Source organism: Electrophorus electricus, chromosome 24, assembly GCF_041902795.1.
Source record: "Electrophorus electricus isolate QZ-2024a chromosome 24, ASM4190279v1, whole genome shotgun sequence".
Taxonomy (NCBI): domain Eukaryota; kingdom Metazoa; phylum Chordata; class Actinopteri; order Gymnotiformes; family Gymnotidae; genus Electrophorus; species Electrophorus electricus.
In genome coordinates this window covers 6,871,027-6,892,711 of record NC_137520.1, presented here as the reverse complement: position 1 = coordinate 6,892,711, position 21,685 = coordinate 6,871,027, and the positions used below count along the sequence as shown (strand labels likewise).

General features: G+C 45.0%; 1 protein-coding gene across 1 annotated transcript; it reads left to right on the top strand.

Moving 5' to 3' along the window:
- Nucleotides 1-12,578: 12,578 nt before the first annotated feature.
- On the top strand, nucleotides 12,579-17,613 carry krt8 (keratin 8). The gene is made up of 9 exons (XM_027008433.3): nucleotides 12,579-13,055; nucleotides 14,614-14,822; nucleotides 15,460-15,520; nucleotides 15,634-15,729; nucleotides 15,837-16,001; nucleotides 16,090-16,215; nucleotides 16,353-16,573; nucleotides 16,682-16,725; nucleotides 16,844-17,613. Exons 1-9 carry the CDS (start codon nucleotides 12,693-12,695, stop codon nucleotides 17,074-17,076), a joined length of 1,518 nt encoding a protein of 505 aa, XP_026864234.2. The 5' UTR covers nucleotides 12,579-12,692; the 3' UTR covers nucleotides 17,077-17,613.
- The last annotated feature ends 4,072 nt before the right edge of the window (nucleotides 17,614-21,685 follow it).

Sequence of the window (21,685 nt, the reverse complement as noted above, 5' to 3'; positions counted from 1 at the left end):
TCTTTTCGAAATGTTTCAGTCATCACTGGGTCATCCGCAGTGCAGGGAACACCGTTAGTGATCGATGGCCACTGAACAGATCACTGACCCTTCGACCTGGAGATAGATCTCAAGTCCACTCCTTAAGGAATGCAGTCGTACTATGAGGAGGGATGTGAGACAAGGCAGCTCTTTCTCAGGTAATCACATTAATGAGTGACAAAAAAACAAACAAACCCAAGCTCATCTCATGCTAGTGCTACATTTCTATCAGCGTTAATCTACACTCTAATCTATGATGAATTAGTCAGCCATCTTATCAACCTAAGTCAAGATGTTGAGTATGGCCAATTATATTTCTGATTATCTTTTTGTCACTCTTCCAACTTATTCCTTTCTACATTTTCCCTCCATTTAACCAGTGTAACCCGATTGTTTCTGTATGTGTTTGTTTAGTTTTTGTTCATAACATTGGATGCAAAATGACCAGCGAACACAAAACAGGAAACGAACACAATGAGATGAAAGACACGTACTGCCTCCTAATATAAATACAAGGTTGCTGTGTGAGGCTCACAATGCTGCACCTCTGTATACTTGCTTAGCTTTTAACTGTAATGAGAAGGTGATGACTAATGGATTGCTAATTCAAACAAGTGAATGTTCTTTCCCGGCAACCGTGGGCCATCTCCTGGCAACGCAGCATCCACTGCTATGATGACCAAACATACGGTATCATATTAAACAGGAGACGCTATCAGCACAGTCTGGCTCATTTATATAACCAGTGCGAAACTTTTAACCATTCAGTTAGTTAAGTTATGCTGAGGTGAAGCTAACCTACAGGAGATCAGTGCTTAACACTGTCATTTGAACTGTGTAGGATGGGTCGTAAGGTGGTTTATTTGAGCGATCTTTGCAACCATATCTTGTCAAATTGGAACCTCAGTAATACGATTACCGGATCCGGCATTGTGCGGGTAGGACCCGAACGACAGTTCCACAGCAGAGCAGCAGGGGCCGCTGTCTGCAGGTGTGCTACAGGTAAACCTCCCAACTTGCTACTCCACCTCCTTCCTTTCCTTCTCTCCCGCTCGCTTTCCTACCCACAGTGCTCTGCTCTCGTGCGGTCCAGCACAACCCTCTGTGCTAACGGAGTCACACGCACCCCACGGTTCACACTCTGCACTCAGCTGTAGCTCTGCAGCGCCGTGCAGTCAGCACTCTCTTATCAGCGACCTCCTGCGGGTGCAGGCAAATAAACGCCGGCTGAGGCCATTTCCAAAACAACCGGCCGAGCAGCAGGGCGGAGCCAGCAGGTGTGGCCCTGAGACCGCACAGCCTCGATAGCCTCTGCCGCCAGTCATCTCGACAATGCTCTCTCCTGTCAGGCTGCCATTTTTCCTTGATCTCTCTCTCTCTCTCTCTCTCTCTCTCTCTCTCTCTCTCTCTCTCTCTCTCTCTCTTTTTTTTTTTGTGACTATCTTTGACTTTTAACTTTCGTTCCGTCTCTCGGCGGTTCTTTCCCTTCATCTACGTCACTCTTTCCAAACCCTGATGAAATATTGTTCCTCGCCTCTCTCCTCTCTTGCTTTAGCACTCCCTTGTGCCTCCTTTTTGACTCTCACCCTGGTCCTTTTCCTCCCATGTCTCCCACAGTTTTATGACTTCCCTCCCCCTTTTCTTCTCAGCCTCTCGGGGGAGTTGGGGGAGCCGGAGCGCATGCTAAAAAATCCCCCGTCCTGTTCCTGACACCGCCCGCCCCCACCCTGGGTCGAAAAGCCCCTGATTTCCTGTCCTCTCAATCCTGGCAGAGTCCAGCTCCGCCGTGAGCACACGCGCACGCACGCACGCGCGCATACAGACCTCCCAAGCCCTGTAATCAAGCAAGCATGCGCGGATCCGTACACAACCAAGGCCACGTGGCATAATCCAAACCCTCCTCGCTTGTTTGCGCTGCACTAGCGTAAACTTTACAGGGCCAAACTGGCAGCAGGTATGGGGCTCCGAGCCACACCCCTCAGGGGTTCAGACTGCGCTGAAGGTCTGCGGACAGGTTTCTCGGAGATGGATGTGCGACTGGCATGCGTTGAGCAGAAGAGCAGCTGCATTGTTCTTTTATTGCTGACCAAAGTTCAGCTTCTTAAGCTGAAGGGCGTGGCACGGCCTCATCAATAATGCAGCCCAGTGGCAACGCAAAGCCTACAGTGCCATATCAACAGTAAACACTCACTCTCTCTGTGCCCACGTTTCAGCACTGAAACAAGCAAACAAACGCACTAACGCTGCTCCTATCAGCCGAGGTGTCGTGCTAATATGTGTACTGGTGTAACTGCTTTCACCAGACCAGTGACTTATGTAAATGGGATAAGATCACTTAGGACAGGTCACAGGTAGATACATTTCAGAAAGACCAAGTTTCTGCGAATACTATTTTATCAGCTAGTTGCAGGGAAAGGGGAAACACCCAATAAAATGTCCTGGTTAACTGGAAACAGGGATATATATGAAGATATAGTCTAAACCATTACACTGGATAAGGGCATAGTGATGAGCAAAATAGCAATGCTATTTTTATTGCTTTTTCCCTTAACATGTTTGTCTCATCCCTTTTATTTAGTCACTCGCTAGTGTCACAAATGCCAGTGCCCAGACTAAACAGAATTCCATGCGTGCTGCTGAGGTCATGAGGAACACGTTCCTGTGTTCCTTCTTTTGTTTTATTTCCGTCTGTCACCATTTCTTCACCAGTTTTGGGTGAAAGAGTGAGGCAGTACTATTATGCAATTAGGAACGAGGTGCATGTGTGTGTGTGTGAGAGAGAGAGAGAGAGAGAGAGAGAGAGAGCGAGAGAGAGAGAGAGAGAGAGAGAGAGAGAGCATTTAGGGTGATCAGTATCGCCATCTGAATGAGTAAACAGTAGATGTACGAGATATAGTAAGGGTGTGGAAGAGAGAGAGAGAGTAGAAGGGAGAGAAAGAGTGTAGAAAAGTAAGTGAGGGTGTGGGATGCAGAGAAAAGGAGAGTAAGAGAGAAAGAAAGATAATAGCAAACATTAAAGGGCTGATAAAATCAGGGTTTGGCAACACAAAGCATATCTGCTGTCCCGTTCTATAATTTCTCTCTCTCTCTCTCTCTCTCTCTCTGTCTCTCTTTATCCCTCTCACGCTGCCTGAAGAAATAAAGCATGTTGGAGGGTCTTAACGAGTTTCAGATTTCACCTCAAGCGTCAATCTGCAAACTGATAGCCATCTTTAAAACACCTTTCTCTCTAGTCTCTCGAATCTGAAACTGCAGCTGGCTTCATTATAGCAAGGCAATTAAGCCATTAAACAAGAAATGGTATGATTAGGTGCTGAAGAAATTCCGTGGTATGCATGATAAGCTTTATTTATTAAAGAGAGAGAGAGAGAGAGAGAGAGAGAGAGAGAGAGAGAGAGAGAGAGAGAGAGAGAGAGAGAGAGAATGTGAATGCAGAGTGAAATAAATCACTTATGGGGGCACCACATGTTATGTGGAGAGAGCTAAGCTGAGGAACTGGACACACCATATTTTTTTGCTCCAAGTCACATTCATCTTACTTCTCTTTCTCAGCAAATCTCTCTATTTTTGGCTTTCTCTCCACCCCCTCCACCCTTCCCCCACCCACAGGCTGCCCAGAGCATTCCTATCGCCTTCCATCATACCTGCTGCTCTTTCACACGGCTCCAGCTCTGCCCAGTGCATCCGCCACCTACTCACAGCAAGCTTGCTCACAAAGGCCCTCGCTGTTGCCACACGGCGGAGAGATCGACACGGACGGACAGACGGACAGAGCGAGGGAGGCGGACAGAGAGTGCGGGAGAGAGAGAGAGGGAGAGAGAGTAAGCGGAGGAGATTGAAAGAAAGATGGCTGTCAAAGCACGGAAACTTTTAGCTCAAAGCACGGAAACTTTTAGCTCATCGGCACCTTCCATCCATGGTGGCGCGGGGTTGTTTTTTTTTGTTGCGCTGCTGGGCCCGAAAGCGAGGCATGCTGGGAAAGACGCCCGCGGCACGTTCACAACAGGGCCACGCCCCAAGCCGACACATCCAATCACAGCCGCGGCAGAGGTGCCGACGCTGGACAATTGCGCCGTTGTGCGGGCCTCCATTCGTTTCCAGTGCACAGGAAATGGCTCAACTGGGCTCTGTGTGTGACACGTTAAGATTTGCTTAACTGCGCTGGAGGCCAGTCCTCGGATCCATTGTTTTGTGAAAGTTACACCAAACCTCTTTCCTCTCCTCTTGCTTTGAAATTTACACCAGCAACAGCAACAGCTTTCGGCACAGAAAGCGGTCTATCCAGACGCTCGGGGGCATGTGTGGTCAGGTCCAGTTATGCGTACCTTAGAGTCAATAACTTTAGCTGGAATGGTAGAAGAAAACGGTGCCTGTCCTAAATGTGGACTACACCTTCAAGCTTATTGATAAATCTGCTCACAAGTCCTTTACGCAAACACTTGTCTCCCGAGGCCTCTTCTCGTATGTTCGACTAGCTGAACGTAACAAACCGAAAAAAGACTGTCGAGAAATAAAATTGATGCGAACCGGAAGTGTTTTTAGCCTTTCTTTGTAATTGGTACATCGTCTTTGTTTTGGGCGAGTCCCTTTAAGAAGCCTCTCAGCGAGGCGCCGGCTGTACGTGTGTCCCCGGTATGGGAGGCGTCTTTGAAGAACGCATCGGCCGCAGCAGCAATTAATCTGAACTGCAGCAATTAATCTGAACAGTTGAAACCATATTTACGTCCTTCTGAAGCTTGCATGGCACCAAAACTAAGAAGGCTTGTCTTCTCATCCTGAGTGCATCTCTCTCTCTCTCTCTCTCTCTCTCTCTCTCTCTCTCTCTCTCTCTCTCTTTCAGCTTTCTACAGCTCAACCCATGAAAGAAGAATCTGTACAGGCTCTCTGCATTATCTCTGCAAGGCATATTGAAATCAAAGCCTTTTAATTGGTGGTTATTTGACATTATTTATGTATTACTGGGCTTCAGGAAAATGTTGACTTCCTGTGATTGTGTGTGTGTGTGTGTGTGTGTGTGTGTGTGTGTGTGTGTGTGTGTGTGTGTGTGTATGCATGCTTTTCTTTGTTAACAGCCATTGCCTTAATGTGAACCACAAATGATCCATGTGCTGTGTACAAAATGCAAGCAAACACAAATCTGCATAGAAGCAGCAAGATAAGAAAACCAAAAGCATCTGAAGCATCAGCTTCTGCATTCAGGAGTTTTTAGCTGGAGCTTGGCATTGTATTTTTTGTTCTCCGCCAAAGCATGTGGGTAATTTCTATTGCATACGATGGCTCTTTTTATAGCAAATACCAGTCCATCCCAGACCTGCCACAACCTGTGCCAGTTCTGTCAGTAACAGGACAAAAGAGTGGTATAACCAACATGGACAAGTACAAACACACACACACACACACACACACACACACAAAGATACACCCTGTGACTGGCAAACTCTGGATCCTGTCAAGATGTTATTATACAAGGGAAAATGCCTGGACAAGCCTGGACCCCCACAATGGATTTTCCTTTGCAACCTGTGGTGTTTTCATGGACCTGAATGACAACTGCTGCAATAACGTAAAAGGATGGTAAATGAGAATGACGCTAAGATGATGTCATCCAAGATGGGCGTAGCCTGTGATGCACCCAGACCCAAGAGTTCAAGCTCAGTTCAGACTTCCTGACAGTAGGATAAAATCCTGGTGTATCACTCTGACCTTCTTATAAAGATGTCACTAAGGGAGGTGGTGACTCTGGAGGGCATTAGCGGTTTGTTGGCCCTAGGTTGGAAGTTACTTTGTCTGAAGGGGAAAAACTGTGAGACTTTCTTTATGGTGAGGAGAGGACAGCCCCTGCCTCTCACAGAACGGGAGGGAAAGTTCAGGTCTGCTGTGGGACCGGCTAAAATGTAGACCGTTCAGCTCGCTCAGAGAAAAGATGGTAAAAGAGTGAACCTACACACGGTCCACGGGGCTATTCTGTGGTTATAGCCTCCGTAGTTATCATTAGCTAACTAGTATTGAATAAAACTCACATGCTCTTTGTTCACTCTGTAAAGGGAGGCATACACATCAAGTATGTCTGGGACCACACCTCATGTCATTGCACTGATGTCTTTCTGCATGGCTTGTGTAATCTTTTTCCCAAAATGAAAATGTCTGGTTGCATCCATATGTGTGACGAAGCTAATCGCCATTTTACCCTTCACACTTGCACTCCTCTGTTTCCCCTATACACACGTATACACCTCTATTACCCAAAGCAGTACAAAGTGAATCAGTTAATGTGTCAACTATGTCCTCTGAAGTGTGTGTAGTTGAAGCAGAGGGCAGCTCTAAGGAGGAGCTTCTACAAACACCATAAAACACATTCACCATAAAACACATTCATTACCGAGTTAAGATCAAACCTGCCAGAGTAAGCGGCACATTCTGCAGGATTTTCACTAAACCGTGTTGAGCAATTTTATGTTAGTTTACATAACATAAAATGCACAATAGATCGAGATCGAGATCGAGATTGATCCAACAGAGGTTCCAAGTAAGTAACAGCAGCGTACCGTAGATGTAGAGATCATTACAAGTGCAGTGGAGTATGGAAGATTTTCAGAGAAATGCTTGTAAAAGTGCAAGAACAATTTGCAAGAGCAAGATTCTATCTGGCCTCATGCATTTCTACCACCTTGTTGCCACTGATGTGGTGCTAACTGGGTGATTCACCAGAAGAGAATGTGCCGAGTAAGACTGGAGATCAGACTGGGCTAAAGTACTGAACAAATTGTGGACTCCGGTCCCACGCACGCGTGCTCACACATTTTTAACTTTCACATTACTCTCTGTACACACGAGCTCACATATTCACATACTGTACTCTAATGCCTTTCAGTGCGGTTCCTGTGAAGAAGCTGAAAATTACAGGGTACAGAAATAGCGCCCGGTTGTAGAAACTCTGAATCATGCATGAGGTTACAGAAAAACTGCAACTGTCAAAATTGTTTCCTGGCATCTCATTCTCCATTTCAAACATATCCAGCCAACAGAAAAAAAGGAATGCTCAAAGAGGTTTTGAAGTTTGCATCTGAGGACCAGAAATCTCTCTGTTAGACGCCTTAAAAAGGCCTGAACTAAATGCCTCTATGCTGCTTCTTTGCTCTGTGGCTGAGCTTATGAACAACTCTTTGAAAGCCTTTGGGTTCATTTCAGGTCAATGGAGCGATTTCTGTAGCAATGAGCACGTCCTTCATCGGTCCAAACACACACGCTAAACAGAACGAACTGCATCCGTGAGCTGTGCTCCACATTATCATCAGGAAGTGTCTCGACATTTTTCCATCTCTTTGCTGGTGTTTCATAAATGTGAATGACTGCTGGACCTGCCCATCAATGGAGCGTCGCTCTCTGGACGCCGCTGGAAATACATGCGGCAACTCTCACACGACTGGGGATGCGGTTCTTGTGTTTTGCTCTGTTATGTCTCCCCTTGGGAACATGCCTGGCACGTGTTAACGGTCCCGTCAGCAGCAGGGGTCAAGCGTCTGCTCTTCGATGCCCATCTGAGCGAGCCCATCTCAGACATGAGCCGTTGAAAAGATTCCTAAGCTCGTTATTTATTTAGTTATAAAGGGAGAAACCTTGGATCATAAGGGATTAAGAAAGAAAGAAAGAAAAATGGAATAATATGATAAGAAAATAGCAACTTATCTGTTTATCAAAAACAATACTGCATTCTGTTTATCATAGTTTATCATATACTATCATCACCTGGGGATCTTACACAAATAAGCAAAGAATATTTTATGCAGAATACATACACATCCTGCAGAAGACACATACACACACACACACACACACACACACACACACACACACACACACACACACACACACACACACACACACACACACAGTGTCCACAAATTTTGCATACATCTTCAAGAGTAAAGGCATGACATATATTTTTCTTTATCCCTTGTGTCCATGGCAACTGTTCAAATTTTCCGCCACTGGCTGTCATGTGTCTGCGTGTGGTGCAGCAAAATTGTGTGTGTGTGTGTGTGTGTGTGTGTGTGTGTGATCTCGGGTAACCCTATTGCTCTGGCAATTGTGGGTGTGGCTTGCTGCCCAGGAGACCATGGGGGAAGTTCTGAGGAGAACTGGACGCAGAGGATAGCACTACAAGCTCTCAGAAACATTCCACAGCAAAGGCTGCATTTGGCTCCACATTCACACACACCAAAGAAAACTTTTCCTGTCTCACAATAAGAACTTCACTACAGAACCAAAGCCAGCCCTTTTCAGATAAATGGTGTTACAGTGAACTCAGCCCTGGTGACTTTTATATGCAGACTGGACAGACAAACAAAGCAACTGTTTTGCATATTGAGTCATACCATAATTGAAGCCAGTACCTTGGAAAGCTGAGTTACTATAACTCGGAAAGCTGCCTGACTGGTCTTGCAGAATCACAGCCCTAGCAAATCAATTTTTCTTAGAAGCCAAGAAAGTATTGAAGTATTCTGTATGACCGAAGGTTATCATCAAATATTCCAAGAAATGAAAGGTCAATATTTCATGATTATTCTCATACCTTCTCTCGTATGCATGTGTGTGTGTGCGCGTGTGTGTGTGTGCGTGTGTCCCGGGCAGCTGGTTGCACTGTGCCACTGTGGGCATGTGAAACAAATCAAATGTGGAAGTTGAGAAATGGGCAGGATCTAAGCATGTGGGTGACCTGATGATAAATTAGTCATAGCCAGACACTTCCGTTTGATCTACCAGATTAATAGAAAAACCATCCCATGCAGTTATGTCTACACACGATACACATCAGTGAGCTGCTGTCCTCAAATCATGCTTGCATTGGCAAGAAATCCAAACACACCTGACCTGCCACACTTGGACCAAAGCAAGGCTAGGTACGATACTCCCAGAAGCTTAGAAATCAAGTAAAAATGAAAATGTAATTAAACTAATTATTCAATCAGCTCACTGTAGGCTGGAGTAATGCCTGATCTTGTTGTCATGCTGTCAAACTGAACGCATTCTCAAAATCCTTCACATAACACCCCCACTAGTTACACAAATGAGGAATGGAGGAATGCCAGATCCAGTTGAGGATACAGTAGCCTTTCCTGGGTTGCTAGGAAACAGACCACAGATTCATACTCAAGTGTAACTACAACGCCATTCAGTTTTGTCTGCGCCCTGATCTTCAAATAAGATAAGACTGGTGCAAAAACATCTTCTAACATGAACAATAGCAGCAGGACAGACACACCTGTTTATGGGGGGAGGGGAAGCATTAACAACATGAACAGTCAAGGCAGCACATCTGAGGCCGGAACCGTTAACATTACCCACGAGCCCAGGACACAGATCCTACACCTGCATGCTCTCCACGGCACACGGTGGACGTGCCTTCTGAAGTATCTGAGAGCACCCGAACTCCAGGATCTGGCACGTTTCACACATCCCTCCTCAGTCCGGCGGTACGCGGCCCCCTGGCCGACGGGGTGGTCCAGAAGGTGGCCATCGTCGACACCGGGCTCTGCACGCTCTGCCCTGGGCACGCCCCAAAAAGGGTTGCTGGGTCTCCAAACCCCCAGGGCGCTTCCCTGACGTTCCATGTGGCAGGATTGATGGGTGGGGGTGGGGCGTGTCCCCACACACGTCTCCCTGATGATCACAGCCCCCTTACCCAGATCTGACCTGCGCTGTTTCTTCATCAGCTGTTATCAGGACTTTGCAAAGTCCCTCATTCCTTGCTCCTGAGCGGCGTTCCTAATGCTATCTGTGACGGTTTACTGATCCAGGCTTAGTGATTTCTGGTGATTCACTTTGGCCTCCTCTGCATTGCCCTGTTTGTGTTGACTTTGGCCTGTTTCCTGTTTGACGTTGTCATTTATTACGATGCGGGCCTGGTTCTTTGCCCTCCAGCACAGTCTAGCCCTCTGACTGCATCCCTCTTTCCCCGTGTTGTCCTTTACACTCTTCAATAACTCCTGTGACTGACAAACTCTCGATCCTGTCAAGATCTTATTATATATATATATATATATATATATATATATATATATATATATATATATATATATATATATATATATATATATATATATATATATATATATATATATATAAAACTTGGTGTGTCTGCTAAGTTCATTTCTGGATGTAAGTAAAATCTGTAAGCTGTTTTAAATCACGGTTTCCACAGCAAAATGTTTCTAATTTTGAGGCACAATCATTTGCCGTCTCTGGGCAAAATGAGTCATGAGTTTTGGCCTCTACCAAAGCCATTTTCTTTTTTTTCCTGTGCTTCGGAGAACAGAACGATTGACTTGTTTCATGAGTTGGGATATATTATGTAATAATTATGCATCAGTGAATGAAGTAGTTATGGTTTGAAAGAAAGCCTGCAGAAACAGACAGAGAGAGACAAAAGAAAAGGGGTGTGTGTGTGTGTGTGTGTGTGTGTGTGTGTGTGTGTGTGTGTGTGTGTGTGTGTGTGTGTGTGTGTGTGTGTGTGTGTGTGTGTGAGAGAGAGAGAGAGAGAGAGAGAGAGAGAGAGAGATGGCATGGTGGCTACATGTCCTGTCTGCTCCGCTTCTGTTCTGTGGCCTGTCATGTGTTTCTTGGCTCGAGGTTGGATCACCCTCAAGTTGGATGAAGAAACGAGAGAAGTTGGATTTTCGTTTCCACAGGTTCCTGTTTCAAAAACAAAAGCCGGGATTCTATAATGGACCAGAGGAAGAGAAGTCACATTAAACAACATGACTCACTGGGAGAAAGGAGAGAAAAACAGAGCAAAGAAATATCTTCCTCATCTTATTAACGACGAACGAAGTAATTTAACAGTGTTACACACACACGTACAGTCCATTACAGTGGTTAAATTTAGTGTTTCTAACATAAAGCAGTATAGATGTGCAAGAGTATGTCCGTGTATGCTGCCGACTGGCTTTAGGCTGAAAGGTGTGAACACGGCACAAGTAGAAGCCAACCAGTTCATCACAGTTTATGTCTTAAGCAGATACCACTCAACACGTTCAGCATGTGATCACAACTTTCCCCAAAACAAGCACTTTGCATAACAATTCTGTGAGGGCCATGCCAAATCTTGCTGACCCCATACCAGAGCTTATGCATAATGCAGTCTCAAGGCAGAGGTAGATTAGGCTGCACTTGAGGAACAAGTAAAGGGAGTCCCCAATCCACCCTAATCTTCACAGATACTGCCGTGCTTATCCCGCACCAGTCATGTGGTCTCTCATCTTGCCCCTATCTCTCATGGCCCACAATGAGTCATAGCTTAAGACCTCAGGAAAAAAAAAAGACTACTTCTCTAAAAAATAAACTATAGAGGAATAATTAAAAATCAAAACAGCACGCAAGCTTTTAGCTAAAACGGCTATTCTTCCAAACATTCTACTTTTTAAGTAATACTTTGTAAGTCATTTTTAAGTAGTGAGTTTATCATGAACTACACAAGCACGGTGTTCTGAGCTGTACAACAGTGCTTGGTTGCTGTGATACCATAGCGCTACTGAGATGTCGGTAAATTCCAGTATAATTAAAATGAGTGTAAAACTGATCAAAATGTCACAAAGTAGACGTTACCCCACTTGTTGCGGTGTATTTTCACAGTTACGCAAGGAAAAGCGACACATGATTTAAGGAGTGCAATGTGCTGAGGCTGTAACTGTTGGAAATGGAACTGCATGCAAGACTGAGATTTATGTGATGCAGTAGAGGCTATAAAGTGCAGGATGGGTGTGCTGGTTTTTGTGAACACATGGCCATGTGCAAACGTAGCCCCACCTTTTACATGTGTCGGGTTGAATGAGCATGTGCTTGCATAACATCCAGCATTAAGAAGCCAGAAACCCAAGAAAGGTCACCTGCACACACATTTACAGAGATAATTAAAGCCATACCTCATTTGCATAGGCAAAGGGGTTTTGAGGCCATTTTGAGACGAAGCATTCACTTAGTAATCCTGGGGCTACAACACTCACTGTCCTGTTAACTACACAGAATAGGATGCGTTTACAATTATAGTCTACCGCATTCAAATTCATTTGATCAAAACAAGCTTGCAAACTTTCTGGGTAAATGTTTGTCCTTTACTGTGGCTCTCTCAGTAAATCTATCTTCATGTCATAATATGTTTATTTTAAAATGCTTTTCTTACTTTCTTCAAGCATAGATGGCATGTTTTAAGGACCAAAAAGTCTGTTCCTACTGGCTGGACACTTTCCTCATACAATGTGTCTTTTAACTTTTTTTTGGTGCATTTCCCCATAAGGCCAATACATCCCCAGCCACTATGTTCAATTCTTGTTTTGCTAGAATTTCCACAGAAATGTTCCCGGTAGTTTGGCTTGAAAAGGGCAGAAAAGATGGTGGTGTCCACTGAAAATCCAGGTAATGATTAGATGAGGAAAGCAAGCCAGAGAATGTAGAGCCTCAGCCCCGCCTGCTTCTCATTGTACATGGAGAATGAGCCAATCGGGGCTGCCCCATAGCTCCTCCCCCAGAGCAGCACTTCTATACTAAGAGGGGTCGAGTCCGTCGAGCCTGCTCGGGTTTCTACAGCTCACCAGACAAGCTTCCTGCTGCTCTCCGCTGGCCAAACTCTCGCTCTTCTTCTCAGCCTCTCCAATTCAGAACTTCCACAGGCAAGAATGTCATACAGGAAAACCTACACGATGAAGTCCTCATCCTCGGCGGTGGCGCCGCGTAGCTTCAGCAGCCTGTCCTACGCCGGCCCCAGCGTCAGCCGCCAGAGCTACACCGTCCGAAGCTCCTACGGAGGGGTCAACCGTGGACTCGGAGGTGGTCTGGCAGGCGGCCTGGGCGGCGGAGCCTCCGGCTTCGGAAGCAGCGGCATTGGCAGTCAAGTGATACCCATCACGGCCGTGACGGTCAACTCCAGCCTTCTGGCGCCTCTCAACCTGGAGATCGACCCCACCATCCAGGCTGTCCGCACTCAGGAGAAGGAGCAAATCAAGTCCCTCAACAACCGCTTTGCCTCTTTCATTGATAAGGTGAGTGACTGCAGAACTGGCTTCTCGGACTGTCTGCTCACAGTTGTGTGTAACAGTGTGAGTGAAAGGATGAACAATTTACTGTGATCATTCACGGTGAACTTAAATAGCTTACGGAAAGCATTAAACCGCTTTGATATGCTTCTCGAGATACTGTGTCCACTGACAGTAAATTAAAATAAGGAACAGAAATGCATTGTATGTGGTGAGACAATAGGAGACATTGGGAGATGGATTTGTTTTAGCTAAAACCGCTGATAATTTCCTATATTTGATTTAGATGGGTTGATAATGATTTCCTTGCAGCAGGGAAGAACACACATCGCATGGTCGAGCTGTGAACAGGGTGTGTCTCTGGTCAGAAACAGTTTAACTTTGCAACACACTGTCGTGGGGTAGTCAGCTCCGACTGAAGTTGCATGTCCACACCCACGGCAAAAGAAACTCCTCCATCTAAACATGTATCTAAATAACTTTTAATAACACTGCCGTTTCATTAAATAGCCTTTACTTCAGGATAGTATTTTCTCATTGCAGCCTCTTTACAATTTATTTGGATCTTCTTAAGTTTCCTACTACCAGGCAAAAACAGCCATTGTTCCTTTAACCTACAGGACCTGCTCTACAGAGTTAATATTTGATCAAGAGAAATGGTGTCACATTCACTGAAGAGATTATGTAACAAACTCTCTCATGGCGGTGATGACAAAGAATAATCTAGTTTTAATCATTTTGACGGCTCAACATTAGGTCAGAGATCATTTCCATGTTTTTTCTTTACCCTATGGAAATAATCTGCTTTGCATTGCACCGAATTTAATGAAGTGACTGTTTTGAATAAAGAAGACATGAAATAGTGCTGTATCGTAGCAGAAGTACAGGAGTTGTGGTTACTTTCGTTTGGGAAATCCATTATCACCTGATTATAACTTCTCTAATTACCTCCAAAACATTCACACACACACACCCACACACTCCCCACCCACCCACCCCCACACACACACACACACACACACACACACACACACACACACACACACACCTCTAAAAGATTTAAGCCAATCTGGGAGCTGATCGCAAGTCTTTCTGGTAATATTATATTATCCACTCTAAGCAAAATAGTAAAACTAACCACTAGCACAAATAGTACACACACCATCAGTTTCTCCAACGCCAGCTAGGCTTTGTCCTTAGCCAACATATCAACCGCACCCGGCCAAAAAAGAAATAAAAATCTGGAAACTATCCCCATCTCCCCCTCTGGTCTTCTATTAGGATGTGTGTCACTGTTTCCTTGGAAAAAAACCACTGCTAACCTGCAAACACTCACACATACCATACAACATCGGGCCGTTGGGACCACTGTGGTGCCTGCCGACGGCGCCTGTTGCCGTCTGGTAATGTTTCTCTAAATGTCAGGCTTACCCAGAAATCACAGTTCCATTCAATTACTAGCTGCAGTGTTCCATCATACACAGCGCTCTTTGAATCCCTAAATATGGTTGCCGTCTGTGACTTGGCTGAAAACAAGCACCCCGTTCTCCTATCGCCCACCCAGGTACGCTTTCTGGAGCAGCAGAACAAGATGCTGGAGACCAAATGGAGCCTCCTCCAGAGTCAGACCACCACCCGCTCCAACATCGACGCCATGTTCGAGGCCTACATTGCCAACCTGCGCAGACAGCTTGACAGTCTGGGCAATGACAAAATGAGGCTAGAAGCCGACCTGCACAACATGCAGGGTTTGGTCGAGGACTTCAAGAATAAGTGAGTCTGCAACAGGATGGGTTGTGTTAAACGGATGATGCCCGAATTTTGTGTCCGCAGGCTCACGTTGTTAAACGTTCCCAGCATAGCTGAGCTGGAAAAACACACACAGAGGGAGAAATATATTTCACTGGGGCTTTGGGAATATGTTCAGATCGCCAGACTGGGTTATGCAACAAGGAAAAAAAACATGATATGAAATCATACAAAGACTGGTCGCTACGGTTGCTCCCTAAATCCATTGTCTTATTTTAATTGGATAGTATTTTCGTCATTTCCTGGTATGTCATGGAAAACACTATGGGTGTTTGTCTAACCGCAAAAGCCAAATACAGCTGGTTTGTAATCAGCATGAGGCCCAAGTGTTACCCCACACCTTTTCTACAGCTGCAGATAAATCTGACATCCTTATTAACTATCAAAGCTTACATGGAGACATCGGATATTAAATTGAATCTTGACTTGTGACCGGAGCCTTGACAGCCAGAGCTTTTTCCACAAAGACGCAGTGCTATGCTTCCCCCTAGTGTGCAGGCTTGTTATACCTTAGACCTCATTTTCTTCTCAGTTGCTATTGTGTTGACGTTATAGTGGCCTGCACTGGCTCTTTATAATTTGCATTTTCTTTCTTCTTCAGGTATGAGGATGAGATCAACAAGCGCACAGAGGCTGAGAATGACTTTGTCCTCATCAAGAAGGTTAGAGCAGATGACCTTTGTCTGACCAACGCTGACAAATTCACTCCCATTGTCCACACAGCTGTTATTCCACTCTGAGTCTAACAATGCATTGGAATTCATGTGTTTTCCAGGATGTTGACGAGGCCTACATGAATAAGGTCGAGCTCGAGGCTAAACTAGAGAGCCTTACGGATGAAATCAACTTCCTCAGGCAGATCTATGAGGAGGTATCCCATCAGTTATTGCATGTTGTCCATCGGTCATACCTGCTGGTTCGGTGTCTTCACGTGTCCGATGCGCATTATTTACTCCTCTCCCCGCTCAACTCCTGTAGGAGATCCGTGAGCTGCAGTCTCAGATCAAGGACACCTCAGTGGTGGTGGAGATGGACAACACCAGGAAGTTGGACATGGATGCCATCGTGGCTGAGGTCCGTGCCCAGTATGAGGACATCGCCAACCGCAGCCGTGCCGAGGCTGAGACGTGGTACAAGTCTAAGGTATATGGACACGGGACAGAGGACAGGGCTACTATTCATTTAAGACACGTGCCCAAAACATCTAAACTGGCTTTTCTTCTTTTTCCAGTTTGAGGAGATGCAGACATCAGCCAACAGGTATGGCGATGACCTTAGATCCACCAAGACAGAGATTAGCGATCTCAACCGCATGATCCAGAGACTGCAGTCTGAGATCGATGCTGTCAAGGGCCAGGTAATTGCACCGTGACATGTCCACATCCCCACCTTTTCTGCACACGGCATTTGAAAAAAAAAAAGTTTTGCAAACCCCTGAAAATAAACGGTTTCTGACAAGGGTCATTGCTTATGGTGTCTCGCGTCTCACCATAGCGTGTGAACCTGGAGAATCAGATCGCAGAGGCCGAGGAACGCGGGGAGATGGCAGTGAGGGATGCCAAGGCTCGTATCAAGGATCTGGAGGATGCTCTGCAGAGAGCCAAGCAGGACATGGCGCGCCAGATCAGAGAGTACCAGGACCTGATGAATGTCAAGCTGGCTCTGGACATAGAGATCGCCACCTATAGGAAACTCCTTGAAGGAGAGGAGGACAGGTAGATCCATCGGTTAAGCCTTTTTGTCAGGCATGCTTGGTACATGACATTTTCTATTCTGATTTTTGCGAGACTGAAATTCTAATTATGAGTCTCTTTTGCCAACAGACTCGCAAGTGGAATCAAGGCCATCAACATCACAAAACAGAGCAGTAAGTTCTCCCTCTCTCTTTCACACCCACTCGAAACAATACATAACACACGGCGCATTCAGTTCAACACAGAAACGCCCTGTAAATCCTAATCTATCGTTTTTGTGCGACTCTGCAGCCAGCTACAGTTCCTTCCCTATGGAGAGTGCCGGCAGTGCCTACAGCAGCTACTCCGGCGGTTACTCCGGCGGCTTCTCCAGCGGCTACGGCAGCGGCGGCGGCAGCAGCTACGTGAGTGGCGGCTACGGCGACAGCGGCTTGGCCCAGACCAAGAAGAGCGTGGTCATCAAGATGATCGAAACCAAGGATGGCAAAGTCGTGTCGGAGTCCTCCGAGGTCGTCCAAGATTGAGCGGGAGCCGTGATCTTCGCTTCCATTCCATTGTCTTCTTATCCATTCCTCCTCCTGCCCATAAACCAATAAAGCGGTCAAAGCAACCAGCCGTGGAAGGATACAGTCATATACCAGGCTGTAAAGCAATAAGGTCTTCACCCTGACCAAAGGCTCTCCAAGGGACCAAGCAATATCTCCTCACACTGTGCCTCACACTGTGCCTTATCGCCACCTTCCGCACTAAAATATAAATGCTCTCAGCTCCCTTTATGCACCCTGTGCTCGCTTACACAATATGCCTTCCTGCCGATCTCGATGGAACGCTTGATCTGCTACTAGCAACTGCCTCTCCTTTTCATCGCCTTGTCCAGAACACCGTGAGACGTATTTTGGTTTGTGAAGGGTTATGTTTGTCTTAAAGAGCAGGGCTGTTTATGGCAGATCCAGTGTCTTCCCATTGTATTTGGTCATATGCAAAAGGAAATGTCCACACTGTACCACGAGGTGCTGTTTTGTTTTTTTTTGCTACCAAAATAAAGTGTTTACTTAAAAATGCCTTTGAAGTTTTTTTAATTTCATACTATTTCTGAAGCATAAATGATGGCCTTCTCAAGAGCACTTAGCTGAAGTCAATAATTGAAGTCCCAGACAGTCTAAAGTTTACAAGTGCGAGCAAAAGCCATCAAGGATGAAGATCCAGGAATGGAATGTAGGGGCCATGGAGAACTGGGAGGAGAACTGGGAGGAGAACTGGGAGGAGACAGGGGAACGCATGGGTGTGAAGACACACCACACTGGGTTTTACTGGTACATAAATAGCGGAGGCTGCTGAGAACTGACGCACTTAGCAAACTTGTAATGAGCACCTTGTGCTTGTAGACATTTAATTGCTAAAAGACGCGGTGTGGAACATTTCAATAAAAGCACATTGCCGTGTGCTCTGTGATATTGTATATGATGAGCATTATACAGATAACCCTGAAATAAACTCATATGGATCCCTCATATACTTCAGTAATAGGCAGTTTATTTGATATGGTAGATTTTTGATATGGTAGCTCTGTCAGTGTATCTGTAACGTTCCACAAACCATACGCTTTACAAATATATGAAAATATATTAACATATTTTATATTTGTGGATAAGTGTTGTAAACCCATGCTCAGTTACAGTGCAAATGTAACTCCAGTCCTATAGACTACACAGCAAAAACCTTGGCACTAAACAAACTCTTCACAAACTGTCCAGCTAACTTGATATAAACACTGTAGGTGCCAATTCACCACAGTATGCCAGTACCCTAAATCTGATTATCAATTTACTTGAAAGTAAAACTCCTAGAAAATGAAAACAAAAGAAATGTAAGATACCAAATGGATACATTTTTACATAGAAACAGTGCAGAAAGTCGATCCAACTGAACAGCCTCATAAGAAACGTTTGAAGATTTAAGAGCTGACATTGGCTTCATACTGTCTTGTAATAGTAAAATCCCACTGTAGAATTTATTATATGTTCATGCCAATGACATTTATGCTCAACTTTGGCCACCTGTAAAAGTAACCAAGAAGAAAACAATTTGTAAAACATTATATAACATTATTTAGCAATGTCAGAGGGAATGTTATTATTATTTCTTATATAATGACTGCATTAAAAAACATGTGTGACTGTAGATGACATAGAATGATTATGACACCATCAGGTAATTATTTATATCAAAATATGAAAAAAGTTGGTTACCCACCCCACACTGTAACTACAGATCCTAAATTGTATGCTTGACGTCCTGTATGTATCCATGTTATCCAATGTTACAATCACTGGGACCCCATCCTTTCTTATTTAAAACAGTGTTTCTTTGAGCCACGCCTGCCAATTGCCCGTTAGTCCTCTGTGCCTTTGCCTTTTTAAATTTTTTTGGCAGTAAAGGTTTTAAGACCTAGCCCAACCTTTGTTCCTAATACAGGGCGATTAGCGTTTTTGCGTGCTGTGGCCACAAGAGGGCAACATCTCCACGCTCAGTTCAGATTACTTTCCTCCCGACAAAATACTACCATGTTACATACTATTCCAAATAAAAGGGAGACTTGTGGAGAAAGTTATAATTTTCTTTTCTGTGTGGCATTATGAAAGATATATACACTCCTGAGCAAAGAAAAAAAGAGGGAAAAAAGCTTTTAATGGTCTCAACAACAAATAATTATAACAGTTTGAACACCTAGATATTTTACACCTAGATATTTTATAAGAATCTTATACCAAAACATTTAAATATGTCCATGATTTTGTGTACAAGAACAAAGTGTAAGTGAATTTCCCTGTTTCTAGACCCACCCCCAACAGTTCACTGCAGCTACGAGCAGTGATGAGCACATCACACAGGTCTCAGGAGGGCATGTTGTTGTTGTTGTTGTTGTTGTTGTTGTTGTTCTAGTTAATTTTCTTACCAATGATTTGTGAGGGCCATTACATTTAATTTTGGGTTTTAGTTTTTAGTCAAAGAGCCAATCAGTTTGCCTTCATTCACACACACACACACACACACACACACACACACACACACACACAACAGGAGATCCAGATGCAGACTTGCCATCTGTGTTTAGCACACACAGGAAGCCAAGGACAGCCTCGGTCTGAGGGCACATAGGTAGTGCATTATGTAGCGCACTCATCTGCCGCATTGGAAATACTTTCCCATAGATATCTTAAAAGATATGTTCTTTGAAGTCACACAACCTGCAGAGTCAAATTACTGGCAAGACATGCAGTGTACTAGACAAAAAAAGGTCACCTTTACGCATATGGCATTACCTTATTATATTGTGTTTCATTCAAAACAAATACAAGACACTCACGGACGAGGGCAGAGACGGGAGGACGGTTGGAATGCTACTACACAAGCAACCCCAGTGTCACAGGGTGTATGCAGAGCACAAGAGAGCTACAGGTGCTTCGAAACCCAACATCTAGACCGAAACAACTAACAGCTCAGTCGCGCCACATAGTACAACACAAATGCTATGGCGAGGTGGAGCCCGGACACCAGGTCAGAGGGGAGGTATCGTCGTCATCGTCGTCGTCGTCATCGTCGTCATCGTCATCACCATCGTCCCCGACGCCCCGACACTGCTCAACACCAGAGCTGCGGACCTGAGACTGAAGATCGTGCCTGAGCTGGACACCAGTCGTAGCAAGACTAACAAGGCAAAGTGAAGTACCTGATTGGTGGAGGCCAAGATAAGGGCAACACAGAAAGAAGTTAGCCAAGCAAAGATGAACAGCTCTGGCTGCTCGCTTGTACAGCATCAGGACAGAGCCCTAAAGCTGGAGACTGAACAATTCTGGAAAAGCATGTGGGAGGAGAAGGCATCATGCAACAACACCCAGTGGTTAGAGAACCTGAGAGCAGACCACAGTAAACTCCCTGAACTGAGGGATCCTGTATCCATCACGCAGATGTCCACGAAATGGGCTCCAATATGAAGAGCTAGACAGCTCCAGGCCTTGACATGGCCACGCCTACTGGCTGAAGAAGCTAACAGCGCTCCACGAAGAAGTTCACTGCTTTCTTAGGTGAATGCAGAGTGCCAAAATCAATGAAACTATTGGGAATGGAAATATTCACAAATAAATGGACATTTGACACATCGTTCTGCCATTCTTTTGTGTGACCAGTTAAAAGAGTCATTTGTCAGAGGAGATGGTGGTAGGTGGTAGGTTGTCATCTGAACCTTGGCCTAGCGCACCAAATGTTTTAGAGCTAGCACTAGTCCTCCTAAGCCCGAGATAACACTGGATCCAGTGCATGTTGATTTTGAGATAAGACTCAGGACAGTCATTACAGGCCTCAAGACTGGTCTCGTGGAAACAACACTACTGGTCTCGTGTAAACAACACTACTGGTCTCATGTACTGCATCACTACTTGTCTCGTGTACTGCAGCACTAACCTGTAGTTTTGGACGCAGCTACGGTTGATGCACTATAATCAGGGGAACAGCCAAACTCTCCATATTTCCAGAACTCTTCCATCACTGAAGAAGTAGTAGCTTTATATTACCTTCAAATCTTTCGAATGGCAGCAGCATCTCTGCTTATAATAGCATCACATCACCTTGACGTGCTTTGCTTGACAACCTGTCATAATTCAGACTCTTCTGTACACTTTTCTTAGAGAACAGTGTTTGGGAGCAGGTTTTGTGTGACAGCAGAGCTTTCGAGATACACCGCGGGGCAACACTGTGGATACATTTCTAGGAATGTGCTGCTGGATATGCCCAGGTAGTCAAATAAAGTATACTGGGTGCACTGGTTAAGTGGGGAAAAAAAACAATTGCAATAATACGTTATGGTGGGTACAATGGCTCAGTGGAAATCATAGCAGAAACCTCCACAAAAGCTCAAATGCCTGTGATACAGTGACTCATTTACAAACACAGAGCACCAGAAAAAGACATAACCTGAAAAATATACAACGTTCATTAGGTGTTTATTAAAAACAGGTAGCCTTGTTTCTTTTGCTAGTGCTTAGGCCTACTGCACATTAACCGGCATCGTTCCTAGAACGGTCCAACTTGAAGCTAAAAATATTTATTGACCACTAGAGGGTGCTATAAACAATA